This window comes from Pteropus alecto, unplaced genomic scaffold, assembly GCF_000325575.1.
Source record: "Pteropus alecto unplaced genomic scaffold, ASM32557v1 scaffold189, whole genome shotgun sequence".
NCBI classification, from domain to species: Eukaryota; Metazoa; Chordata; class Mammalia; order Chiroptera; family Pteropodidae; genus Pteropus; species Pteropus alecto.
Window position 1 is genome coordinate 132,465 of NW_006442117.1, and position 18,588 is coordinate 151,052.

General features: G+C 51.8%; 1 protein-coding gene across 1 annotated transcript in view; it reads right to left on the reverse strand.

Annotated features, from left to right (window-relative positions):
* Positions 1-876: 876 nt before the first annotated feature.
* NUP133 (nucleoporin 133) overlaps positions 877-18,588 on the reverse strand; it is a 34,101-nt gene continuing 16,389 nt past the window's right edge. Inside the window, exons 13-26 of the mRNA XM_006920718.3 lie at positions 17,225-17,388; positions 16,305-16,399; positions 12,477-12,701; positions 10,870-10,992; positions 10,237-10,336; positions 9,210-9,461; positions 8,645-8,778; positions 6,619-6,777; positions 5,932-6,067; positions 5,099-5,217; positions 3,310-3,390; positions 2,489-2,553; positions 1,667-1,755; positions 877-1,565 (exon numbers count right to left, since the gene is read on the reverse strand). Coding sequence (XP_006920780.1) covers positions 1,429-1,565; positions 1,667-1,755; positions 2,489-2,553; positions 3,310-3,390; positions 5,099-5,217; positions 5,932-6,067; positions 6,619-6,777; positions 8,645-8,778; positions 9,210-9,461; positions 10,237-10,336; positions 10,870-10,992; positions 12,477-12,701; positions 16,305-16,399; positions 17,225-17,388 — 1,879 coding nt within the window. The 3' untranslated portion in view covers positions 877-1,428. The remainder of the gene's footprint in view (positions 1,566-1,666; positions 1,756-2,488; positions 2,554-3,309; positions 3,391-5,098; positions 5,218-5,931; positions 6,068-6,618; positions 6,778-8,644; positions 8,779-9,209; positions 9,462-10,236; positions 10,337-10,869; positions 10,993-12,476; positions 12,702-16,304; positions 16,400-17,224; positions 17,389-18,588) is intronic.

Sequence of the window (18,588 nt, forward strand, 5' to 3'; positions counted from 1 at the left end):
GACAGAATGAGAAGCAGGTCTGGGGGGCCCTGCCCCGCCGGCCACGGCCACACGACTCTGTGGTTGGCCGCGGCACGCCCAGTGCACTGGATTAGGACAGAATGAGAAGCAGGTCTGGGGGGCCGCGCCCCGCCGGCCACCAGGATTCAGACCCCAGAGGGAAGCAGCACAAGCCAGCTCGTCCGAGCCGTCTTCGGCAGCACGACCTGGTCAGAGGGTGGCCGTCCCCGCGCACACGGGAATGCAGAGCTGCCCTCCCACACGGGGTCACCGTCACGCCGTCCTGTCCACTGCGTAAGCCGAGTAACCTGCGGAAAGAGGCCGTGCTCCGACGAAGGCTGTGCGGTGGAACGCATTTTAAAAAATTTAGAAGAAAAAAATTCAAAAGCTTGGGCTGATTTCCACGGTCACCGCCGTTCCCTATGGGCCACATGACAAGTCCTCCCCACTGCTCGGGGCCTTCGCACACTAAGCTGTCCCTGTGCCCGAGCCGCAGCCATGCAGGGCAGCCCTGGCGTCCCTCCCCATCCCAGCGAGCACGCTCGAAGGCTCCGTCTGCCCGGGAGGGGACGCGCAGACGGTGGCACGCTGAAACCAGGGGCCGGGCCCTCCTCACCGCGGGACTGCGGGCCTGTCCACGCCCGCGCCTGCTCCTCGAAGCCAGATGAAAACCGAGTGGCGATACCGCCCCAGACGGAGCAGCTCTGGGAACCGCGGCTTTGCCGTGAGCTCAGCTATAGTGGTTTCCAGATTTACGTGGGCCGAGCACTGGCGGGAACCAGTGTGAATCGCCCTGAAGGCACGAAGCAGCCCAGGTCCCCAAACCGAAAGGCTGCGACTCAGCTCGTATGATGAACGTACCTGCGGTCACTCAGGTCAGAAAGCCACAGAAATGTTTTATTCACTGAGATACTTCCATTAATAGTCTTACCGCTATGTAGAAGTTTAAAATTCCCCCGACGAATGACCCAGTAACCAAGCTCAGGTGGATCAGGCCCTGTTTGTCTTTCATTCCTGTAATTTAGCAAAGGCTGACGTCCAGCTTGCTAGCGTGTCCCACAGCCTTAACCAGACTCGACGCCAAACGCTCAGGTTCTGCTCAGTGCACAATGCCCGGGCACAGCAAGTTCAGAGAGAATCCAGCACAATTCCATCATTTACTGAGTCACAGGAACTGAAGCCCTGAAGTGACATGTGCCAGCACCAGGGCGAGAACTACAGAGCCCTGGGCGGAGGGAGGGCAAGAGGGCATCAAGGACGGAAACGACCGATGTGGCTCAGATGGGAGGAGGAGGAAATACCACGGACTGGAAACCAACAGCGGCCACGCAGGCCGCAGCGGCTTCAGGTGCAGTGCGAAACGCTCGGCAACGTCATAAGGCCGTGCTTATGCAAATTTTCAGGAACGAGGGCCATTTTTCGAAAAAGTTACATTTGTCCCTGGACATAATACTCGTAATTCGCTTTCAAAACAAACTCGAAGTAGGGGTTGGACTTCAGGCTTCCCAGCTGGTCCGCCTGGAGCAGGTCTCCCACCTCCGGCAGGTACTCGCGGAGCTGAACGCCTGCGGACAAAACACAGGGTCAGCTTCCACTTCCGCAGAGCTCCCGCACGAGCTCCCGCATGAGCACGACCGGCCATGCTCAATGGTAACGAGGCACTCACCGTCTTTCAAAAGCTTCTGTAATATTTTCACAAATATGCTGTCTTTAGATACTTCAATTGGATCATCTTTGCCATCTGAGCTGGACCAGCTAGAAAACAAAATCACTGTGAGGTGACAATGAGATCAGGGACAAAAGCCGGGAATTCCAGTCAAATGACAGCGTGCTTTTAAGGTTAGGAAGGAGAAGCGAGCAGGAAACTGGAAGCTCCCAATGACTTGCGTTTATGTGTAAAATATGCAAAATCTCTCTCCTCCGGTCTAACACTGTCCACGTACTAAGCTCCTAACATGTCGACAACGACTTTAACTGCCTGGGTGACTGGAGGGAGAGACGCTGGGTAACGCCCGCCCCGCTGCACCTGCCCGCACCACGGGAGCGGGGACCGAGCGGGGGAGGCTGTGTCACGACCTCCTAAAACTCTCCTCCTGAAAATGATCCAGCCCTACGACCAATTGCTCCTAACGCCACCTAGCGCCACCGCGCCCGTGGACAAAACCCTCCCCTGAGGGCATGGGACAGATGTGGGAGGGAGGCCGCAGGAACGCAGAAGAGGGCACTGGGCCCCCCATCGCGACGATGTCTCATTAGAAATAGAAAAAGGTAGCCTTGTGCCTTGTTCGGTAGAGCTGGCCCTACTTCCGTGAAAACAGGACACGTATCTCCGGGCAAACTGTCTGAATTTAAAAATAGAGATGACCACGCCAGTGGTCCTAGGCCTCAGGCTGTTCTTGAACCACTGAGCGAAGCAGTTAAGGTGACTGACGACACAGGCGGTTACCGGCCCCTGATGCCGCCCGCGCCCCAGCCCGTCAGAACTTACTTGTCCCTCCGCAGAGCTCGGCAGAGGACCTCCAGCTTCAGGTCATTTATGTCCACATCTTCCTCCTTCACAGCAAAGCAAAGAATCTGCACTGAGTGAGACTTTAAAAAGTGCGTGCTCGAATCCGACTTATGTCGACTCCCAATTCTAGGTATATAAGTCTACGCGATTACTGCTTTACTTTAATCCATAAATTAAAAAATTTTCTCTCCTTGGACACGTGGACACTATGCAGACTAGCCAGCACACGGATGATGGGGGAATTACTTTCTGGTGACCCTTTGGTGACGCGACTTTACCCAGAGCCTTAAACAAGTGACGTAAAAGCCAACACGTCAGGCTTTAAAATCCACCAGATACTTTCACTCATCGACAGGATTTTCACTATCATCTTTTTCTTCAAAGAAAGCTGAGCAACGGTTTCTCTCGCGTGACGTCCATCAAGAACGACTTGACAGAGTAACAACGTATCAGAGGGATCAATAGCGACTTGATAACAAGAGCGAGCGACACACCAGGACTCCGAGAAGCAGCGCCCTGCATTCACATACGGAGAAGACGCCTGGGATGTGGGGTGATCAGGAAGTGGGGTCACCTGACAGGCTTTTCCAAAGAGCTGGACGTAATCCAAGAGTACGGCCACCAAACCAGACCGTCTATTTTAACTGACACATTTCACGACTGGCTACAGGAGGTATCTGTCCCTCCTCTTTCCTTTCATCAGTTCTGCAGAACACGCTACGACGCTGGTCCGAGCAGCAGCCGTCTCGGGCGATGCCGCTCACCTCGTCGATGCCGCTCACCTCGGCGATGTCGCTTACCTCGTCGATGTATTCCAGCAAGTCCAGAGCTTTCTTGAAGTCGTACTCATTAGCTCTTCTGTTTTCTTCGCAGACATACAGCTACACAGCAAGTCAAAACAAGAGGGACCGTGTAAGGGGGGGCTCAGGCACGACAGCAGACACTATGCGGAGACACCGTCTTCCCCGTCAGCCGCAGGCATTCTCGCGGTGAAGACTGGAGTCGCGTTCGGGCGCGACAGCCGCCACCTCACGGGAAGCCACCTTTAAAAGCGGCCTCTGCTCTATCAGTGACTAATGCCAACGACCTGGGACGTAAACCTTCAGAACGTCCGCGGGTCTGCGGTCTCGGGTTCAGACAGCGCACACACCCCCGTATCCTTCTAAGCATATTCCCTGCGGGAAACTGCTGCCCTTGCCTTTGTAAAGCCCTTTCGAAAGGTTTTAAAAACTGAGATCTGTGACAAAGCACGAAGCTAGTCTAGTTTACTTAAAAGATACAAAAACATATGTCAACACGCCACCGATTCATCTGGGGCTGGTTAGATCGCAGCTGCCTATACACTCACTTCCGTGTTCTTCAAGCTTTCTGTAATTTTATCATCGTGAAGACACTCGCCTTGTTAAAAAACACCAGTTTGAATTTTCCTATATCCTTTACATAATGACCATTTATAATAGAACAAACTTCATTTTAACCCATTTCCCGTTTAGAAAAAAAAAAATGCAGCTCGCTGCCAGCGTTCATCATCACGTGTAGGAAAGACACGTTTTCTAGGATTTGACATTTTCAGCGATCGAACTGCTAAAAACAGAATGCTACAAATAGAATGACATCATCTGTCACTTCCAAGGACTATTGATGTACCGGAGCGAGCTGTTCCGTGGCAAGCTCTGTGGCTCGGGCTGAGGCTTAGCCACGCGATCTCGGGTGAGCGCTGTGGGCGGGTCTTCCCGGGGCAAACGGGAAACGGCTGGGAAGACTGAACAGACCCTCTGGCAGCAAAGGCCACACTCAGGCCACTTCGGGAAAGTCTGCCTGTTCTGTCTTAGCACTTAAAAACAACGCTCATGTCACTGTTCTCAACTTCCTCTTCCTCCACAACGCTCACGTCTCTGAACTTGGCACGTGGCATTAAACTTAACATCGTATCGCGTAAACCCGACACTACTTTTTCCTTCTTTCTGATACATAAAGTAGCGGTGACTCTCCAAGCAACAGCATCTCAGATTTTGACACTGAATATTCTATCTCCAGAGGCTGCCCGTGAGCTCAACCACAGAATGTGTTGCTAACAATAGCTATAATATTCATGTTTTTGAGCTGTTTCCTTTCTTTTCAATTAGAGCAAACTCACGGGACCCTATGGCATGACTCTTCCATTTAAAACGCTTTCTTGAAAGGAAAGCAGTAGCGTTAAAACTACAGGCGTCTGGAGCAGTGGAACAGTCTGGTCTGGGCCGCAGCCCCAGGCCAGTGCGCTGCGGAGGAAGAGGGTGAGGGTGGCACCCATGGGCCGTCGTCCAGGCCCGTACACCATTCTTCTCACAGAAGAGTCTGAAACGCATCTCATGGCACCTACCTGTCCCACATGGACAAAGCAAACTGCAAGTCATTTCCCTGGTTGCTGGATGAGCAGAGGCTGACCCTCGCCCTTCTGCTAACCGGTGCCCTGCTCCCGCGCCGCTTCTAACAGCTCACTCCAAGCGGGGTGCCAGGAGCAGGGGCGTGGAGCCGCCCTCAGGCACTAGGCCTGGGCCCGCACTGGCGCTTGGAGCCCAGCACGGCGGGGGGCTGGGCCGCACTTACGCTGATGAGCTGCGGTGCTGTCAGCACGGGCATGGCACTGAGACTCAGCTGCCTCTCCGCCAGCAGCTGCTCGGGCAGCGTCTCCTGGTGCAGCAGAAATCGCTCCTGCTCGGCCATTTCTGGAATTCGAAACGAGAGGGCGGGGTAAACTTTCGCTTTTCTCAAATCCGAATTTAAAAAAGAGCTCTGGTCGCCAGTGAACGACCCCGCAGTGTTACTAACTCTGCTGTTCCGGGTCCTGATGGCGTAACCACATACTCGTGGGTCCAGCCAAGTCATGAGAATCATCGCAGCGGCCGGAACCAGTCGCGGGGGACAGAGAGGGGAGGAAGCCGCTCTGCTGCTGGAAGCGGCAGAGTGGACGGTGACTGGTCAGGCACAGTCCCCCAAATCTGGCGTCTCTTGGCCCCACTGCGTGGCAGCTCAGTGAATGCCACCCGCCCCGGGAAACGACCGTTTAGAAGCCACCCGGAGTATGTTCTAGGAGAAGCAAAAACCAGTTCTGTCCAGATTCCCCCCGCCGCGCCCACTCCGCAGAGGAGGTAAAGGACACTAGAGGCTGGGCTCCGCGGCCAGGCCCTGAGGCCAAACTCCCATGGTCACGTGTTCTTCCCCGCCCCCCGGAGCTAACAGCCCCCCTCCGATTTTTATTTCGAATAATCTCAAACCTATGAGAAATCTAAACACTACGAAAGGACTGTATTCAGCTGTTAACAGTTTTCTGCTTCTGCTTGCTCCGTCATCTACCCGCCCACCTGCCGACCTGCCCTCCCCGCTAAACCACGTGAACCTTGCCGACGTCGTGACTGAGCTGCTCAAATCCCTTCTTTTACCTTCGATTTTTTCCTGCAGCACGTGCTCTGGAAAGTCCGAAGCTAACGCGGCCAGTTTACTCAATCCAAGGAGGGTTTTCTTCTTTGCGAAGTAACGTGTTTCCGAATTTGCCAAACCCAGAAGCGTTGCATGTGCCTAGAAGAAACAAAACGTGAGAACCGTGTTAAGGTCCTGGTTACTAATTCGAGTTGAAATAAAGGTCAAGTACGACCCAAACACCCCCCCACTAAAGCTCCATCAATGAAAGATCAAGTCAGTATCGGCACATCTGAAAACTGAGGCGTGCCCCACACACTGAAAAGCAACTGCCCAGTATCGGCCGCCCACACTCACTATGGGGAGAGACACGTAATACACATTTGCTCTGTGACCATCACGTGGCACTTCAACATTGTCAGGAACTTTAAAGTTAACTTGTGTACTGTTTCTACTACTAATGTAAACGTTTCTATTATAGCAAAATGTTCATTACAAAAACAGGCCGACTTATTTATGTGCTAATAAGTTTTTTGTGCTTTTGTTACTGTAAGAGTCAACTCACAATGGACTACATAAAGAATATTCAAATTATGTATGAATAAGAGAGACACGTTTAAAATAATCTATAAGTTTTTTAACTATTAAGAATAAAACTATTTAAAACTGAAAGTTGCTCAAATTTTCTCGTGTACCTGAATCCTCCTTACCTTTTCCAATTCCTGGCTGTTGATTTCATGCAGCCAGCTGAGATGTTCGTGAGCTTGCAGAAAACTCGCCAGCTGTCCGTGCCGAGAAATGGGCTGTGACAGCAATTTGCCTCTCTTCCCCTTCTCCAGATACCAGCGGAAGAGGAAGTCTGAAAAATTCTATCAATGGCAGAGCCAAGAATCCAATGACATTTAGCAATACAGTTTTAAAAATGCATTTCTGATAATAAAATATCCACTTTCTTCCAAAGCTCTTCGACTCCAGAATACAAATCTTGCTTTAAACACTAATTTCCCATATTGTAAGGCCCTCAAAAATTGCCTAATTCAATCACCCCATTTGCCAAACAAGGCCAGATTCAGAAGGGACACACTGCTCGAGATCACGCAGACTCTGGCGTGTGCTGGGGGTGTGGTGGTCACCAGCCACGCAGCTGCTCAAATGTGATTAAAACTGAACAGTCGGGTGCCTCCGTCACACCAGCCACATTTCAAGTGCTCAGCTGCCATAGGGCGCTAGAGACTCCCATTTGGGACAGCACGCGTGAGCAAGCTCTCCACTGTCAACAGAAAGTTCTTTCTACTGGACAGGGCCGAGATGATCATTCCAGAATGAAAGGCTCTCAGGTAGAATCTGTGTAAAACGGCCAAGTGAGCTGCACGAAACGTCAGAGCCTGGAAGCTCTGCATGCCCAGCCAGCCTTCCCTGCAGGATGCCTGCTGAAGGCTGGGCTGGGGCAGGGCCTGGGCTGGAAAGGAAGACCAATGTCCTGCGGTCTCACAGTTCCTAGGAGACAGTCTGCCTACAGGGGACCCTGCAGTGGACGCACCAGTCCCACAGACTTTGGAACCAAACTTGAATGCGAGGAAAACTGCAACCAGGCCCTGGATCCCCCTCCCCCCACCGATGAGGCGACGGTGGTCTACGCCGATGAGTGGCCTGCATCTCATCTTATTTGCCCCCCGGGGAAACAGCACAGACCCCCAGTGTTATGGTTGTTTTATACACAATGTCCAAAACACAATAAAAAAATCACGAGACATAATAAACAAAAATAGGACTAATAAGCAGGCAAGAAAAGCAGACCTAGGAACGATCAGGTTTTATAGTACAAAAAAACTTAAAAATAACTACTCAACATATTAAAGAAAAGGGACAACGCAAAAAATGGATGGAAAATGCCAATGAGGAACCAGAATCCATAAAAAGAAGAAAAATGATGGCTGTGAAAGTATTTATTTTAGCACTACTGTCAAACACTAGACCAGCCACGCCCAACAGCCAGCGACTGATCAGATGCGGGATGTTACACCCAGCCTGTGAAATCATAAAATGCTGGTGTGCAGCACTTCACGGGACAGGCACACGGCTGTGATGCAGTGAGTCAAACCGGCAGTTGACTGATGCGCTTGTCTATAATAACACGGAGTAAAATACAAACCAAGTGTTTGGAAGGGCTCCCGCTGGGTGGTGGGATTCTAAGTGATTTGCTTAAATCTTTTTGTTTACAGGGATTTTCAGAATTTTATATAATGCCGCTTTTATAGGAAGAAAAAAATCAGTTGTTACATGAAGATCGACTGATTGAATAAGCTGGCTTTGAAGAGCAGCTCGAACTCGCCCACACGGAGTCGGACGGGAGCTGCGTTAAAACGGGAGCCGAGATTCGAAACAAGGACAACGGGACCCGGAGGCGAGCGGGCATCGGAGGTCTGCGGAGCAGCGCCCCAGGCGCCTACGGCTTTCTATTCGAATTTTTAAAACTCAACTGATATTCACGTACATAAGTACTTTTAATTATAACTGAAAACACGAGAGCAGAAAGTTTTAACGTTTTTCAAAGATCAAAGAATATTTCAGTAATGTTTACACATAAAGCATCATCTGCCAAAACCAAGAACCATAACACATAACTTAGTGTCTAAGTTAACTACAACAAGACTGCGTCATCTAAACACCCCGCGTGACACAGAAGTGGCCACATCCGTCACGGGGTCCCCCACCTCCGTCCCCAGCGTCCGTTACCTGATCAGCAAACTGGGTCATGTAGCGCTGCAGCCTCGTCTGGTTGTTGGTCTGCTCGCACATCTGGACTAGGATATCAAAGTCACAGTATTTTTCTGCTAACGAAGCAGCCCACGTGTACTGGCCTAGGGTGACTACGGAAATGAAAATACATGGAAAACATCCTGTTGGTGAAAACGTCACGTGTAATAAAATATACTACTTGCAATTTTATCCTTATGCATATTATATACTAAAAATAATGAATAGAAAAGAAACCCTTCTAGATACTGGCATTTGGTTTCGCATTCATATAAAGTCATTAAAGATGCAAATTCTGTCCCTTGCTTCTTCACTGCCTCTAAGAAGCTACTCCCACCCGCCAAATACTAGCAAAACAAGCCGCTGCTCCTCATCGGGATGAGAACGGGCCGAAGACACGAACAGAGACAGCTGCACGGTTGGCTTTAAGTTCTCGGCACAGCTGGGTCCACGGTTCACTGGCTACAGTGTGGTGACGACGTGACCCCTTCATCCGTTCTGCAAATGAAAGACCCAGAGCCCTCGCCAGGTGCCACACACTTACGGAGGGGGGATAGGAGATCCAGCCGCTTCTGCGTGTACTCCACTTCCAGGCTGTCGTATCTGTCCTGATCACTGGATTTGTCCAGAGATTTCAGCTGAGAAACGTAACCATCCAGGAAGCAATCGATCAGGGCGACCAGCTGCTCCATCAGAATGTTCCGGAGGCTGCTGTCCGCCTGGGGGTAAACCGTCTTCAGGACAACCTCGTGCTGGCGCACTATTGCTGTTCGGATGCTGGCAGGACCACTCGCTGCTGCGGGACGACATAGAACGACAGAGACGGGAAGCGAGGGTTCTGGAGCGGGGGAGGAAAACCAGCTGCCTCAAAACTCTCTCTTCACCGCCGCTGGAAAAATAAACCAGACGGGCTCAGCTGCCACCTCCTGTCCTGCTCCAAGCCCGTCTCCCCAGGGACCTCCTCAGTGAAGGCACGTAGCATGATGCTGCCCTCCAAGTCCTTTAATGCAGAGGTCCCAACCCCGGGCTGCGGACCAGCACCGCTGTGGCCTATCAGGAACCGGGCCGCACAGCAGGAGTGCAGCGGCGGGCCAGCGAGCGAAGCCTCGTCTGCATCTGCAGCCGCTCCCCGGGGCCAGCATCACTGCCTCAGCTCTGCCTCGGATCCTCAGGCGTTAGAGGGGAGTCCCGGTCCCCGGTGCCACAAAGCTTGAGGACTGCTGCTTTAAGGCGACTCTATTTACTTTCTTGTGTCAAGTCAGCATAGAATATAGTCAATACTTCCAGGGCCAGGACCTGCTTCTACGAACAACTGTACGTACTAATACCTAACAGATGCATATGAGTGCGGGTTAAAGACATAAAGCACAGAGAGAACTATAAATTATTCCAAGGGAATAGAGCGATTTTCACAAGAATTGCTTGTTTTGGAGATGGCACTTAAGTTATTTTCCATTTAGCCTGCAAATATGCGCTAGCGGAATCACACACCTCCCAGATCGAGGGCTCACTAGAAATGTAATTCGAACAGCGAATAAATCAGTATTTGGACTCGGTGCTGGCGACCTCACCTGTCCACGGAATGTACTCGGGCTCCTTCCCCCCAGGTTCTTCCCTTCTGTACAAGGACTGTCTGTTCTGTCGATAATGACTGGCAGCCTGCAGCATGTCCTGGGACAATGACATGCGTCACCGTTACCACACGGAGAGCGATGACCATCTCCCCCCAGAATTCTGAAGATAATGTGAACATCAGTCTATCATACGAGAGAACACTCGACGCAGGTCTGGGGCATGACTTTTGATGCTCTTTGCATTTGAAATTTGTTTAACTTCAATTCTGGAAAACGACAGTAACCAAGTGGGAATGTCGTTATCATAAAGCACACCAGCTAAAGCTAAATGGAACATTTTACTCAATAAATATAAGTAGTGAGCTTTCGAGTAATTAAAAAACAGAAACTTATTCAGACCGTTCCATTTGCAATGTATCCTTCCCCGGAAAAAAGGCTTATTCCACCAAACGGAACTCAGGGTTACAGGCTCCGCTAACGCGCACAAGGCAAACCACCCGAACGGCTGTTAGGGGATTGAAAAAGCCACTGACACGTGCCCAATTTTTTTCGGCATCAGCGAGCGGCTGCCCGCTCACGCACTGTGGTGCCAGAGCAGGCACGCAGCGTCCCCTGCCCGGGCCCCGCTACCTTGAGGATGTTGTTCACGTCGACCACCACCTCGGCCCACTCGGCCGCGTCCAGCGCCGTGCCCCTCAGCACCTGCTCCTCGTGCTCCAGCAGGCACTCGCAGATGGTGTCTACCTGGGACACCTGAGGGGCGGAGAGAAGTCAGCCACCTACGACCGGAGCCACGGCGACGGGCGGCGACCGCACCCCACTCGACAGCGCTCAGGTCGCGCCCACGGCTCACCAGTCAGAAGCCGACAGTGAGTGGTGCAAACGAGTGAAAAAGCGAGAAAAGTGAGCCTGTCCGGGTAACGCCCGACAGGCAAGCGGATTCTGGGCTGTTGCCAGGTAGACTTTTTATTTAAACATCAAGTACAGCCGGCCCTCAACCACTGCAGAGCCAAAATATTCAGGGAAAAAAATGCCACATTGTTGCTGCCACGTGCTATGTGTTCAGGCTCACAGTGGTTACATAGGCTGCACTGTGTCTGTGCTGCCTGCTACACACCTTTCTGTCGTTATTCCCTGAACAACAGTGTAACGGCCATTCACACAGCACATACCGCACTAGATGCTGACGTAGTTACAGCACTACCGTAAGTGATCTAGAGGTGATTTAAAGTACGTGGGGGATACGCACAGGTTATAAGCAAATACCACGTAGTTTTGTATAAGGGACCTGAGCATCTACGAAATTTCCATGCTGTGGGGGGGCGGTCTGAACCAATCCCCTGCACATATTAAAGGACGACTGTGTGAAAACAAAGTATTCACCGAACTACGTTCACAGAATCCACAGAAAAACGGAACACAGTTCAGTGTCTTCGATTATTTTTAGGTTATGTCACATCAAAAATTAAGCAAAAAAGAGACTTCTTGGCACGGCCTGTCAAATGCTAGATCACAGGCAGACTGTAAGATGGAGGAAATAAAACTAGAGACCCAAATAGAGTTCAAAGTTCCCCGGATGCAGAAAACAAGTCCCGATTTCGCTCAGCTGGGAGAAGAGCGAGCGCTGTTTCTAAACCGGGACAATGGCACCAAGGGACAGGACAGCCCAGGTGGGGACTGCAGGGGCAGCCGCGGGCATGGCCGACACCGTGCGCTGAGTGCCGCCGGCTCCGGTGAGACAGTCAGCCTCTCTCGTGCGCAGTGTGCGGTCTCCCTGCCCCGTCACCAGGTCGGGAGGCATCGGCCGGGTCCCCGAGCTGGGCATGATGCTGCAGCGTGCGCTGCCACCAGCTGGCCCACATCTTCACCTTCTTGCCTTCCGAAATACACAGGTTTCCCTTTCCCTCTAAAGATAAATCTGATTTTAAGAAGGAGGTGGCCAGCAGGATCCTAGCAGGTCACTGAGGAGTTTAGAGAAGGGACTGTCTACAACGGTGTGGGCAGGAGTGAGGGGACCAACAGGGGACGCACATTGCCCAGGGCTGCAGGAGCCACCGTGAGGCCTGGCCCACGGGGGGCGGGGGGGGCTTTTCCGTTACAGGGATGTGGTGAACGAGCGACACAGAATCTACTCAGCGGGAACTTGTGTCCTCAGTCTCGTCCCTGCTTGGCCACAGTCGGCAAGTCACTGCAGGCTCCGGGGAAGCTGCACTGGGGGACGAGACGGACTTGCTCACCTCTCTGAAGAAGACATCTGCAGGGGTCAGGCTAGGGGGGACCTCATGGTCCCTCCTGCTCAGAGCCATCAGCAGCGCCGTGTTCACCAGGTCAGGCAGCCGCGAATGGTGGTTCTTCAGGACGATGGCGGCCGACAGCTTCTCCGCGTGCTCGCACAGCAGCAGCCGCGTGGCCATGGGCGTCCCCCTCACCGGCAGAGTGCCCAGACGCGCGAACAGGCCGACCTGCGGGGAGATGCACGCACGAGCTCCTGGGAGGTGTTAGTGACACGCACGGCGCAGCCGTGTGCCCGTGGGACGCACACTGGCGCAGGGCCACCGGCCAGCTCTCCCCCAGGGCTGTTCACACACGCACACATACGTGCACACGCGCCGGTAAGAAATGCGGACAGCCTCTAGGAAGACCAAGTCACACAGAGCCGCTGCTGCTGTCTCGTCGGCGTGGCGGCCCCCCACCGCCAAGTACCTCGTAGTCTCCATCTCCCACGGCTGGTTCCCAGGACCCCAAAGCCTGGGGCAGGGACTGGGGAGCCCAATCCTCTGCCTCCTCCACGGCCACAGGCCGTTCCTGGGCTGTGACTGGTGCCAGGGGCTCTCGTAAGCTCCCTACCTGGTCAAGTGTCACAACAACCTGAACTTCAACGAAGCCGAGAGACAGACGCAAGTAATAACTCTCCCATTTTAAGCAGAATCCATCTCGTCAAAAAGTGACCTGATTTTTATATATTGAGAATTATTTTAAGTACAGAAAAGTACACAGAGAACAAACAAAAAAACAACACTCCGAATCCCCACAGAATTCCTACCGACACAGTGACAAACACGCGGTCGGAAGCGCAGCGGCCCAGAGGTCGTGTCAGCGGCCCAGAGTTCGCGTCTGCGGCCCGCCCGCCCTTCCCGGGGCGCCTCCTGGAGCCCCGTGCTCCTGCGGCACTCGGGTCGCTCCGTGTCTGACAGCACAGGTAAACCACCCTCGTTACCTGACTGTGGGACACGCCGACGCCTGTGCCCTGATGCTCTTTAACAGCACCTGCCTCCACCCTGATGGTCACTCCGTGCCGACCATCCCGAGGCCTGGAGCCACGTTCCCTGCCCAGGCGCCAGGTGCCTGCCTGCCGTACTGGTTCGCGTGCCTCGGGGTCGCTGCACCGCCATGACGGAGACCGCGTGCTCACGTCACATGCCACATGATGAGCAGGCTCACAGGAGCCCCTGTCTCCACTTCCCCAGGCCAAATGTGAGGTCACAGCTGCCCCAGCACCGGACAGCTCGAGGCTGGGCCCTCCCGCCCCGGCCGGAGCCGAGCCCGGAGGCTCGCGGGCGCAGGTGTCCAGCTGCACACGCTCCCTGAGTGTCGTCACTGCGCATTCTTCACTGGGAGCAGCTCTGCGCGGTCCCGTGAGCTGGCCACCATCCACCAAGGTGGAGATTTAAATTTAAGTTCATTAAAATTAAACTTAAAAAAATTTTGTTCCTCGGCTGCACCAGCCCATTCTGCACCATGTGACCAGTGGCTGCCGCAGCCATGACACGGACACAGAGCACTCTTGTCGCCACAGGAATCCTACTGGGCGGCGCTGACCAGAAGCTCTGCAACACGAAGGCATTACTGACTTTGGAAAAAATAAGCAAAAATGGAACAAAATCCATCCCCCTGCATATGTAAGATGCCTGGGAGCCACTGCTGCTGGCACAGAGGCGTCACCTGTGTCCTACACTGTCTACAGCCAGAACGTGCTCTCGTTTCGGCTCTGCGTAAGCGGGGCGAGCCCTCTGGGGACCTCAGGCCCCACCAGCCACGGCGGCCTGGAGAAGAACAAAGTGGGACGCATCACGCTGCCTGACGTCAAACTCCACAGGGCCACAGTCATCAAACAGCATGGCGATGACATAAAATCAGGCGCGCAGATCAATGGAACCGAACAGAGCGCCCAGAAATAAACCTCATCTACACGATCAATTCGTCTATGAAAAGGGAGATGAGAAGACGCAATGGGTGAAGACAGTCTCGTCAATAAATGGTGATGGGAAAACGGGACAGATCGTGCAAAAACAATGAAACCGGACCACCTTCTTACAGCATATATGAGAATAAACGCAAAACGGATTAGCGACTTAAACGTAAGACCCAAACATAAAACTCCTAGAAGAAAACACGGGCAGTAAACTCTGATTTTGCTCTTAGTACTATTTTTTCTGACATGTCACCTCAGGCAAGGAAAACAAAAGAAAAAGTAAAAAATTGCAGTACGTCAAACTAAAATGTTTTACACAGGAAAGGAAACCATCGACAAAACAAAGAGTAAAACTAGTGAGTGGCAGGAGATATTCACAAACGATACACCTGATAAGGGGTTTTTATCTAAAATATATAAATCATTTATACAACTTAACACCAAAAAACCAAACAATCCAATTACAAAATGGGCAGAGGATCTGAATAGACACTTCTCCAAAGAGGACACACGGATGGCCAATGGCCAAAGGACAAGATGATCAAGGTCACTCACCATCAGAGAAATGCAAATTCAAACCACGGTGAGATGTCGCCTCACGCCTGTCAGAATGGCTATCATCAATAATCAAAAAATCGAAAATCAAAAAATAAGAACTGGCAAGGATGTGGAGAAAAGGGAACCCTCATGCACTGTTGGTGGGACTGGAAACTGGTGCAGCCACTATGGAAGACAGTCTGGAGGCTCATCGAAAAATTAAGACTAAACTACCTTATGACCTAGCAATTCTACTTCTGGGTTATTTATACGAAAAAATCCAAAACACTGAATCGAAAAGACAGATGCACCTCGTGTTCACTGCAGCACTATTCACCATAACCAAGATATGGAAGCAGCCTCAGTGTCCACCAACAGACGCCTGGACAAAGAAGTGGTACACAAATACAATGGACTGTTACTCAGCAACGAGAAAGAGAGAAACATCTTACATTTGCAACGACAAGGATGGACATAGCGGGTATCATGCTAAGTAACACAAGTCAGACAGAGAAAGACAAATGCCATGTAATTTCCCTTACATGTGGAACCTAAACAACAAAATAAATGAACAACAAAAAAATGAAAGTCTCACAGACACAGAACGAACCGATGGTCGCCAGATGGGAGAGGCCTTGGGGGATGGGGGACAAAGGAAAAGGGATTGAGAAGCACAAACTGTCAGTCATAAAAGCAGCTGCGGGGATGCACAGCACAGCACGGGGAGCAGAGTCAATAAAGTTGTAATAACTATGGTGTCGAGTGAGTGCTGGACTCACCAGAGGGGTCGCTTCGTAAGTTATATAAACTCTGACCACTTTGCTGTACCCCTGAAACTGGTATCGTATGTCAACTACAGTTGAAAAAGAACAGGGATATTTCTTTAAATGAGAACGTGCTTCTAATGGCACTTCAAAATTAAAAATCCACACATAAAAATCTTGTTTTTATCACGTCATTCTTCTTCTTTCTAATAATACAAAATCAGCTCACGAAAACTTAAGTTTTATGTAAAAGCACACGTGAAATCTGAATGAAAAGCAGGCCACCGCAAGATGTTACAAGAAAAGCTAAAACGTCGTTTCTGCTGACACGCCATTTTTCTTCTTTTTATCTGATTTTCAATGGGACTTTTATACTTGGAGTACCAGTCCTCCGCACAGCCCTGAACGTATTTACTTTAAGGTCAGCAAAGAAAATGCAAAACACTGGTCATCCCCTACCCAGTGAAACACCTCAGAGTAAGAAGAGGGACATCTCACTGCCCTGGAGAGCAGACAAAGGGACAGCAGAGCCCGTGCCCTGCTCCCCTGCTCACGGCGACCGGCATGCCTACTTGGCGGATGAAGTCCATGAGGAAGGAATGGGCCTTCATCTTGTCTTCCAGCTGGTGAAGAATGATCAGGGATGTGTTGCTAAACCCAGGTGCTTCTGTCCAAACACAGTAATGAAACAAAAAGTTAAGAAAAATCTACACAAAATGAAAATACCAACCTTTTAAGGAAATTATTTATAACATTGCCCAGCGTTAAAAAAATTTAGAGAAAAATTTTGGGAGCTTGATACAATTCATACGGTATTCATTCAAAACACAAAATGTGTCATCAGTGTAATCATTTGTATCACAATAGGCTTGACGGCTCAAAAGAAATGGTCAAGGAAAGTCAATACTCAGTTTTTCCTAAATGTCTAATAAGGCTTAGCAAACTTGTCAAGTAGGAAATCAGGCTGACATAGTGATGTTCGAGAGTTCCCCCGGGGGCCCCTGTGCTGCAGTGGAAATGCAGGAGAGCCACGGGGACAAAGGACAGTGTCAGGCGGCAAGACGTGACATGCCCGCCCTACGTGCTGAGAGTCGCTCACTGCAGCTCTTGGGCAAACGTACAGTTTCTACTAGCCAAATACAGGGATGATGCCGACCATCATTTAATCGTGCTAGTAAGTGCCACACACTACCTATGCCACGACTTTGCTTTTCCACACAAAAAGGCGAAGCGGCTAAGTAGGGCTAATCGATCTGCTTCCGTCAGAACAAGCAAGGTTTGCTCCAATCGTCCCTCAGTGTCCAGTCTATCCCAGAAATCTGTTCTGAGCCCTTTTCGAAATCTAGTACTGAGAAAAATTTCAACCTTTTAAACTGAATTAATAGTAAACTGCTTCAGAAATTAAAAAACGTGCTCTCAGAGACGCTTTAATAAAGGAACTAGAGCATTCTCCAAACAGACGACGCCCTAGGAGCAGTCAGCGTGCGCTTACCCTCGGGGACGGACTCGGCCCAGCGCGGGTCGGAAGCCGGGTAGTCGTCCACCAGGTCCACGCTGATCTGGGCCACAGCTCTGTCTAGTTCGCAGTCGGGATCCGAATCAGAACGAGAGGACAGCAGTTCATCGACCATCGTCTGGGCGTGACATAAGTCTTTTCTGAAATAAAGTTGGAAAACAAAGTATTAAAGGGGGTAAGTGTTTCCAGTGCTCACCGTGAGAGTTAATTGCGACACCAAAGTGCCATCTTAGCCCGACGGCCAGTGAGGCCGTGTAAAGAACCAGACTCTTCCAAACTGGTCAGAGAGACGGAGGAACAAGCGCAGTGAAGACGAAGGCGGGGCCGGACGAAGCAGGCTCGGGAGCGGACGTGGCGCGCTCGGAAGGGGTGAGCCGCAGAGCCGGGGCGCAAGCCGCGTACCCCACGTCAGGACGCGGAGGGCCCTGGGAAAGTGTCGTGATCCGCTCTGTTTTTCCCAAAGATCGTTCTGACTATGCATGGAGAGGGCATGAGACGGAGCGTCAGACAGGAGGGAGGACAATCCAGGCAGGAAGTGTCTGCAAAATCTAGGAAGAGAAGACAGCCTGACCAGCAGCGGCTGCGGCGAGACCGAGACAAGGAGAGAAATTCTGAGAAAGATGCACGAGGTTGCTGGGCAACCGGCAGGACCTGATGCATCACGATGAGTCCACGTCTCTGCTCTGAACAAACGGTGGACGGTGGTACCTGTCACTGGAACCTGTCACTGGAACGGGGACAGAAGCGAAGGATACGCTTTGGAGACAAGCACAGTGCTGGGTGTACTGGAGCCGAGGTGCCCGCGGAAGACACACTGCTTTTAAAGTGTGTGAGTGTGAGTGTGTGTGAGTGTGTGTGAGTGTGTGTGAGTGTGTGTGTGTGTGTGTGTGTGTGTGTAACGCCCGAAGCAGGGAGGCTTGCATCAATTCAGCACATGAACCCAAGGAGCAGAGGTGCAGGGAGCAGAAGCAGCAGGGAGCAGGGAGCAGAGGCAGCGGGGAGCAGAGGCAGTGGGGAGCAAAGAGCGGGGAGCAGAGAGCGGGGAGCGGGGAACAGGGAGCAGGGAGCAGATGGAGAAGCACGGGCTACGCCAGTGAATCGCGCACCACAAGCCTCTCGGGGTGCTTTGCTGTGAACGGGAAGAGAGAGGGCCGTTGGCTCTGAGGAACATGAAGACTGGTCTTAAAAAGCAGCAGGTTAACCGTGATCAATGGCTGACGAGAAGCCAGCACAGAAAGGCCCGGGGGAGGAGGAGGGACAGAGCACGCGGTCTCAGGGGAAGCCGATGCAGGGCGCCTCCGCCCACTCCACAGGCGGGCAGGACCCATCCGCTCTGTCTG